This window comes from Schistocerca cancellata, chromosome 3 (genome assembly GCF_023864275.1).
Source record: "Schistocerca cancellata isolate TAMUIC-IGC-003103 chromosome 3, iqSchCanc2.1, whole genome shotgun sequence".
Classification (NCBI taxonomy): domain Eukaryota; kingdom Metazoa; phylum Arthropoda; class Insecta; order Orthoptera; family Acrididae; genus Schistocerca; species Schistocerca cancellata.
This window is the reverse complement of record NC_064628.1, coordinates 786,250,621-786,258,895: the sequence shown is the minus strand read 5'-3', so window position 1 is coordinate 786,258,895 and position 8,275 is coordinate 786,250,621. Positions and strand designations below refer to the sequence as shown.

Sequence of the window (8,275 nt, the reverse complement as noted above, 5' to 3'; positions counted from 1 at the left end):
CAGAGTTGGTTGTATGTCGTTAACACCAGCTGGTTTTACTTCTTTCCTATTTTAAGTACATTAATGATCGTGGATAGCAGCAGTTTATTACTGTGAATAATTGGTCTTGTAACCCATAAGTTTTTCAGCAATTCTGCAGGTATGTCATCAACAGCAGTTGCTTTTATTTGTTTGATAGTCTGAAGTATGGTAGGATTCATCATACTAGAAAAAAAAGAACAATGTGAGTAAGCTACTTTCACTACAAACAGTTTTTTGCCATCTACCCGTTTTACGATGGACTCTCACACGAACAATGAGCACCGTGCAGAGAGCGAGTCGGGCAGGCAGCTGCGACGTGAGGGCTGTTTGTGTGTGGCAGGCACGGCGGCGGGCGGCGGCGTGGTCGCTGTGGCTGCTGGCGGCTTCGGCGGCGGTGGTGGCGTGGGCGGCGGGCGCGGGGGCGGTGCCCGCCTGCCGCATCTCCGAGTTCCCGTGCCGCAACGGGCGCTGCGTGCGGCTGGACCGCTACTGCGACGGCGCCGACCACTGCGGGGACGCCTCGGACGAGCCGCGCTCCTGCACGCGTAAGTCCCGCCTCGCCCGGCCTCTCCACTCTGGTCCAGTTCGTACAGCGGCTGCCATTAGCGCCGGCGATGAGGGGCTACTCTACGCCGTCCCTCCCGACGCTTTGGATTGCAGAGGAGACAGATTTTGGAGCTCTAGCTGTGGATTGCTCTAAGATTGAAGTAGGTTTCTCCGGTTTGTTGCCAATGTGACCCACTACTGACGAAGTACTAGAGAGCTTCGAGTTATAAAATTTTTGTAGAATTATCTGACAGCTGCAATGATACGAGTTGTGTAGGTTACGGGCTGTTTGCTGAACTGTTCTTGTACGTGGGTGAGTCAAATGAAAACATAATACTTTTTAAAATATTATTTAATGTGCAAAAGTGGTACAAAGCTGTATCACTTTTCAGCATAATCTCTCCCACGCTCAATGCAAGTCCTCCATCGCTTACAAAGTGCATATATTCCTTTAGAAAAAATTCTTTTGGTATATATGAAGTCTTCACTGGTTGTCAGCCGAGTAGCATCGTCGTCTCGTAGCAACGTTCCGATGGAATGCGTCTGCATCGTCTTCAGGAGAAGTGTCGGGATAATGCTGCTCTCATCTATTACTTTCCCCTCTTTGGGGATGTGTGAGGGGGAGTTTGTAGCCTTTCGGCTTTTACTCCCCTGTGTACTTGTGTGTGTGTGTGATTATTTCTGTACTTTTTGGTGTCTGTGAAATGTGATGATTGTTCTGTGTGTGTCTGGTACTTGCCTGAGGTTTGGCGAGATAACTGTAGTAATTTGGGTAGGAGCAGGATTTGGGAATGGATATTTGGATATTCTCTTCGACTTAGTCGTCGAAGATCGTCATGGGGCGACTGTGTTTATCGCGGGACATGTCATATCGACCTAGGGAGTGGATGAGGGCGTTTCCCGACCTGGAAGAACCTTCATAGAAGGCTCTTGCCAGGCCTTGAAAACGCTCTCTCAGGAGTGGGATTTCAGCAGCGGCATGCAAATCGTCAATGGGGAATCCAAGAGGTAAACGCAGTGCCCTCATGAGGGCGCGGTTCTGCAGCCTCTGGAGTTTGTCCAGGTGCTGATTCGCCGCGTATCCCCAGACAGGACACGCGTATTCCATGACTGGCCGGATCAGGGCCTGGTATACGTTCACTCCTACTGAGCAGAGAAGGAAGCTGGATGAGTTGAGGATTGGGTACAGGATGGACATTCTGGCGCAGACCTTCCTATGGACCTCGTCTATGTGGGGTTTCCACGTAAGACGAGAGTCCAAGGTTACGCCAAGATACTTGGCGGTTCTGCGCCAGGGGAGTTGGGTTACGTTTAGGTGATGGTGGAGGGGGGGGGGCGTTGAGGAGGTTCGCGCCTTCCGAGCCTACGGGTAATCAGCATAGCGTGCGTCTTTTCGGAGTTGATGGTGATTCGCCAGCGACGGGCCCAAGTTTCTGTGTCATCTAAAACCCTTTGAAGCCTACGGATGACCAGCTCCTTGTTCGCGTTTCTTGTGTAGAAGGCTGTATCGTCAGCGTACTGAGCGGTGTGCGCCAGGGGGGCCGTTGGTGTGTCCGCAGTGTACAGACTGTACAAAACGGACCCCAGGACCGATCCCTGTGGCACCCCAGCACGAATACGCCTCTTGGTGGAGGTGGCTGTTTCTACTTTGACGGAGAAAGTCCTATTCGTGAGGTAGCTCTTGATCTGCTTAACTATGCTCCCAGGGAACCCTTGTGTGTACAACTTGTAGAGTAGCCCTCTATGCCATACTGAGTCAAAGGCTTTGGCTACGTCTAGTAGCATTACCCCGCAGTAGCCTCTGTGGTTGAAGCCCTCTGTGGCTGCTTCAACCATTCTCATGACCTGTTGGGGGGGAGAGTGGTTCTGCCGGAATCCGAATTGGAAATCCGGCAGAATTTGCTCTCTGGTAATATGTTCTTGTATGGGTCTTAGCAGGAGGCGCTCATAGATCTTGCTGAGAGCTGGCAAGAGGCTAATCGGCCTGTAGTGCTGCGGGAATAGAGGGTCTTTCCCTGGTTTGTGTATCGCGACAACTTCCGCATGTTTCCAGCAAGCTGGGAACTCGCGGGAACGAGTAATCTCGTTGAGGACGTTCGCGAGGTGTGAGATCGCTGTGGGTGGGAGGTTTTTGACCAACTGGTTGGTGACACTGTCATGTCCTGGCGCCTTTTTGGAGGGGAGAGACCTAATTACTTTTGCCACGTCTTTAGGGGCAAAAACTGTGGGTTCATCTTCTGGGTCCTCCTCCGCATTGAGGAAGACAGCCAGTTGACGACCGACCACTCTTTCATGCTCGTCATCCTGGGGTTCTGCCGCTTGGAACTGCTTCTCGAAAGTGTCGGCGAGGGCGTTGGCCTTTTCAGCATGGCTGTAGGCCAGACCCCGCTCGCCGTGCAGTGGCGGCATCCTAGCGCGTCTTTTTGTGAATTGTTTGGTTGCTTGCCAAAATGTGTGATCGTCTACTTTGAGGGTTGTGAGGCGGTTTCGCCATTGCTGGTTTCTGTGCTCATTGAGCGCTACCTTCAACTTTCTCTGTAGACGATTGAGCAGCCTCCTTGTGGCCTGGTTTCTGGTTATCTTCCACTCTTTTGCCACTCTGTTCTTATGTCGAATTTGAGCTAGCAAGTGTTCCGGGAGCTGTATTTGGGGCGGCGGGCCATCCCTTTGTGGAGGGGTGGCCTCTTCTGCTGCCTGCAGGATGGTACCTGTTAGGTCTTGTAGCGCTAGTTCTACTGTTTCGGCAGTAGACAGAGAGCGCGAGCGATATCAGAGGCGACAGTTTCTCGGTATCGCTCCCAGTTTGTACGTTTGTAAGACGTCTGGTACCGTGGGAGTGCTACCCATTCTCCCACGTCGACCTCTAGAAACACTGGGCTGTGGTCGGAGGACATTCTGTTGATTGTCCTTGCGGTCAAAAACCCGTAATCCTCCTGGTGAGAGCTATGTCTAACACGTCGGGCCTGCCTCCAATTTTTGGAAAATGTGTGGGCTCGACTGGACCCCATGTTTCGAAATGGTGGTTGCGTGCTAGTTGTTGCAATCTGGCGCCTGCTCTGGAGGTTACTCTAGAATTCCAATCAGGATATTTGGCATTGAAGTCGCCCCCTATTATGAGTTTGCCTTCAATTTGCCCTACAGTAGCTATGTCTTCCTCATCTATCTGGTCTTGTGCAGGTCAGTAGATTGCAACGATTGTTAGGGGTCCAGTGGCAGTGGCTACTTCCACCGCCACTGCTTCGATTTTATTGGTAGCTGGTAAGAATACCTGGTGGTGGGGGATCCCTCTTTTTATGTATATGGCCACTCCTCCGCCTTGGGTTGGCCTGTCATTGCGGTAGCTAACATAGTTGGGAACTGTCGCTTTTATTCCCGGTTTTAGGTGGGTTTCCCCCATCATGCATATGTCGATGGAGAACTCCTTCATGAGTTCTCTGAACTCGACCTCTTGATTAACAATGCCGTCTGCGTTAAAGACGCACATTGTCAGGCCTTGGATGTTTGGTCGTCTATCCATGATGGGGTTTTGATACTACTGACGAAGTCGCAGAGGGGAGCGACTGCTGGACTGTTGCCTGAAGGGCAACGAGGATCTGTGTGTTCTGCTTCTGGGCTTCCCTGAATTCCTTCATCATTTCCATGACGAGGTTCATGGTCTGCACCATAACGCCTAACAACTGATCCGTGGATGGGAACTGTGTGTGGGGTTCCCTAGAGTTTCCTCTGTCTTGGTGGACCTGGTCATTGTTGTTGTGTGTTTCCCAGTGTCGGGATAATGTCGGTCGCGGGCTTATATCTCTGCTGGACCGCTCTCCGCTTCCCGCGGCTGGCCAATCACGCGCCCGCGGAATCGCCCGATGCGCCTGGGTCGGCCGGCGGGGGTGGTGTTGGGGGGGAGGGGGGGACGCGTGCGCGCGTTTCGAGTCCCGACGTCCGTCTCTGTCTGCTCCGTACGCGGCCCTTGGTGGAACGGAACGTTCTTCTCTGATTTTCCTGATTGCAGGCTCCCAGGCTGTGCTGAGATGGTAGCCACTGTCGCGGTTGATTAGGTTGTCGTGTAACCGTATTTCTATGGCCTCTTTGATTACTGAGTCCCAAAATCCGTTTTTACTGCATATTTTCTTTGTGTCTTCGAAATCGAAGGTGTGCCTCTCGTCAATACTATGTTCCCCACAGCAGATTTGTTGGTCTGACCCAAGCGTACATGCCTAATGTGTTCACTGCGACGCTGTGAGATGCACCGCTGCGTCTGTGCTACGAGGGCTATCCACAAAGTACATTACGTTTTGGAATTAAAAATAATTAAAGTATTGGAATTTTTTAAAATTATATACAGATGAAAGCCACGCTTAAATATTACTTTTCTACATAGTTGCCATTTAAATTAAGGCACTTATCGTAGCGATGGATGAGCTTGGAAATTCCTTCGTCGTAAAATTCGGCCGCCTGCGCCTTCAACCACGTGGTTACCTCTACTTGAAGCTGTGCGTCGTCATCAAAACCCTGCATAGCCACCCACTTCTTCATTGCTGGGAATAAGTGGAAGTCGCTCGGTGCCAGGTCGGGACTGTACGGCGGATGAGGAAACAACTCCCACTTAAAAGATTCGAGAACTTCACGAGTGGCATTTGCCGTTTGGGCCCGGGCGTTGTCGTGAATGAGCAAGATCTTTGAGCCCAACTTTCCCCTGCGCTTGTTTGGTATTGCTCTTATGAGGTTGTGCAGAGTTTGGCAATACCTTTGAGAGTTTATTGTAGTGCCTCTTTCCAGGAAATCCACAAAAATCACACCTTTTCTGTCCCAAAAGACAGTCGCCATCACCTTCCTTGCCGACATTGTCTACATGAATTTCTTGGGTTTTGGGGGGGGAATTTGTGTGCCCCCACTGCATTGACTGCAATTTTGTCTCGCAGTTCACGTGCTTAACCCGTTTTTCGTCACCAGTAACGATGCGATCGAGTAATGAGTCGCCATCTTTCTCGTAAGCGTCCTAAAGTGTTAACGCTGCAGCCATTCGCTGATTTTTGTGAATCTCTGTCGAGATTTTTGGTATCCATCTTGCACAAAACTTGTGGTAACCAAGCTTTTCGGTAACGATTTCATGCAACAAACTTCGTGAAATTTGTGGAAAACTCATAGAGAGTTCCGTTATTGTGAAATTACGGTTTTCACGGACCGCGGCATCGACTTTTTCGACAAGTTCGGCAGTCACTATGCTGGGTCTTCCACTTCGCTCTTCGTCGTGAACGTTAGTTCGGCCATTTTTAAATTTTATGACCCATTGACGCACTCCAGCTTCAGTGATTATGTTGTCTCCATATACTTCACAAAGCTGCCGATAGATTTCTATCGGTGTACAGTTTTTTGCAGTCAGAAACCTTATTACAGCACGCACTTCACACTTCGCGGCATTTTCAATTAACGCTGACATTTCAAACTGTCACAGTAACTCAACGGAGTACAGCACAAACCTCTCACTAGCACGGCAGGATGCCGACTGAGCGGCGGAATGCCATGACGCCAAGATGGCCGCGCTAGCCCCGCCCCTAACGGACACAAACGAAAACGTAATGTACTTTGTGGATAGCCCTCGTATATATTGCATCCCACATTCGCATCCGATCTTGTACACACCTGGTGCCGTCAGACCTAGTGGATCTTTGGTTGAACCGAGAAGGTCTTTGATTTTTTTCTGCTGCACGCAAAACGGTCTTCATTCTCAAGAAACACAAAGTGAAGACCGTTTTTCGCGCAGTTCCACTTACGGCATCAACAGGCTGATGTAACGTAGGAAACGGGCTTCCAAGACAAACACTGGCTTGCGCTCTCCTGTCTTTCCCCTTCCCCTCTCCACCACTACAACTGCATCTGATTTTTTTCTTAATCCCATTGATACAAGATTCATTTTTGGAAGTAGAGTATGCTGAAGTGTAAAAGGTACAGATTTCATTGATTATTTTTTGTATTATACAATAGAAGCTGGTCTGGACATGTACTAAAAAAGTTAAGAATAATTTAAAAGTCTGTTTTCGAAGAAACTATTCAACAGCCAAGGTGGCATAAATGTTGCTTTTTATTTAAGACAACAGATTTCAGCAATCTATGCTGCGGGTTCCCGGGTTCGATTCCCGGCGGGGTCAGGGATTTTCTCTGCCTCGTGATGGCTGGGTGTTGTGTGCTGTCCTTAGGTTAGTTAGGTTTAAGTAGTTCTAAGTTCTAGGGGACTTATGACCACAGCAGTTGAGTCCCATAGTGCTCAGAGCCATTTGAACCATTTTTTGAATCTATGCTGTTATCTTTAAAACATGTTCATTTTACGCACAGTAGCACATTATGAAAGGTTTGTCATCGCTAAATACAAACCTTTTATAATGTGCTATTTTTATTCACTTAACATCTTGTGCGTGAGATCAGCTTGAAGTGTACATATTTTACAACAAAACATTTCAAGACATGAAGATGACAGCATAATTTTCTGAAACCAGTTGTCTTGAATAAACAAATGTTTTATGCCATCTTGGCTGTTGAATGGTTTTTAACGATTGAACAGATCGTCCTTCAGTTCTCGCAAAATGAGGAGGATATTGACTGTGGTAGGAGACCAGGATGGGCGTGAGGGCTAGACATGGCAAGGACTAGAGACGACTCAGATCCTGAAAAATCTGCTCAGTGGTTATGAAGACAACTGAATGGAGAAGGAACGGTCGACTGTAGGAAATGGAGACAACAACAATCTGTAAACAGAGCACAAAAATAACAGTGATGATAATATGGTGCATTGGTTACTACGAACTCCTATGAAACTGACAACGGGCCAATATCGAACGCTGCGAAACGGACGGTCTTTGCCTGCCCTCGCCACAGCGCCCCTATTTATACTATCGGAGCTGTTCGATGGCGCGCCATTGCAGCTCGTTAGCGATGAATCAGTTCTTCCTTTGTTAGTACATGAGATAACGCGAAATTGGGGAGTATAAAATTAACTCTGTATGCTACCGTAATTTGTCAGATTGATTAAATGAACGAGATCACCGCTGCAGATTTGCGACTAATAACGAACAGTAATGCGTAACGTACCTTGACGTCACAAATGCAGCGCATCATGTGTCTCTGAAGTAGAGTCATTTCTCTAACTGACGGCCGTCGTATGCGGTCTTTCATTCGTTATTCGTTCTAGTCGCTCATCTACAAGGTGCATCTAAAATATGCTTGAGTGGAGTCATGAATTGTGTGGTGGTTGGAATAAAAGGATAAATTTGAATAAAAGGTAAAAGTTTCTTGGTGCTAATGTTTATTCAACTAGAAAAAGAATGTATCTATCACAGCAGTGACTGAAGCGACTGAATTGTTCGGTTTATGACTAATTATGTATTTTAATTTATCATTTTGGGCTTAACAGCCCTGCGAAAATTATTTCAGTATGGTCGTTGAGCCGCGATTTGTGCATGATAGGGATAAAAGGTAAAAAAATATTGAAAGCACTGCAATACTTGTTTATAAACAACATTTTTCATTTTGCTATCTGGGCTCTATATGTACAAATTTTTCGAATTTCCTACTCGACAGCAAGCCACGTTTAGTTGACCGTCACAGAAACAGGAGTCTTTGAGGTTGATGCCACAATATTTTAGAGTTTGTCATTGCGCTTTGTTAATTGCAAAACCGTAGGCTAATTTGACTGGAAATTGCAGTCTTTTAAATTAGAATG

At 47.9% G+C, this 8,275-nt stretch overlaps 1 protein-coding gene across 1 annotated transcript in view; it reads left to right on the top strand.

The window, feature by feature from the left end:
* The first annotated feature begins 276 nt into the window (after nt 1-276).
* LOC126176565 (uncharacterized) overlaps nt 277-8,275 on the top strand; it is a 469,138-nt gene continuing 461,139 nt past the window's right edge. The window contains exons 1-2 of the mRNA XM_049923725.1: nt 277-384; nt 470-566. Of these exons, the coding sequence (XP_049779682.1) occupies nt 277-384; nt 470-566 (205 nt within the window). The remainder of the gene's footprint in view (nt 385-469; nt 567-8,275) is intronic.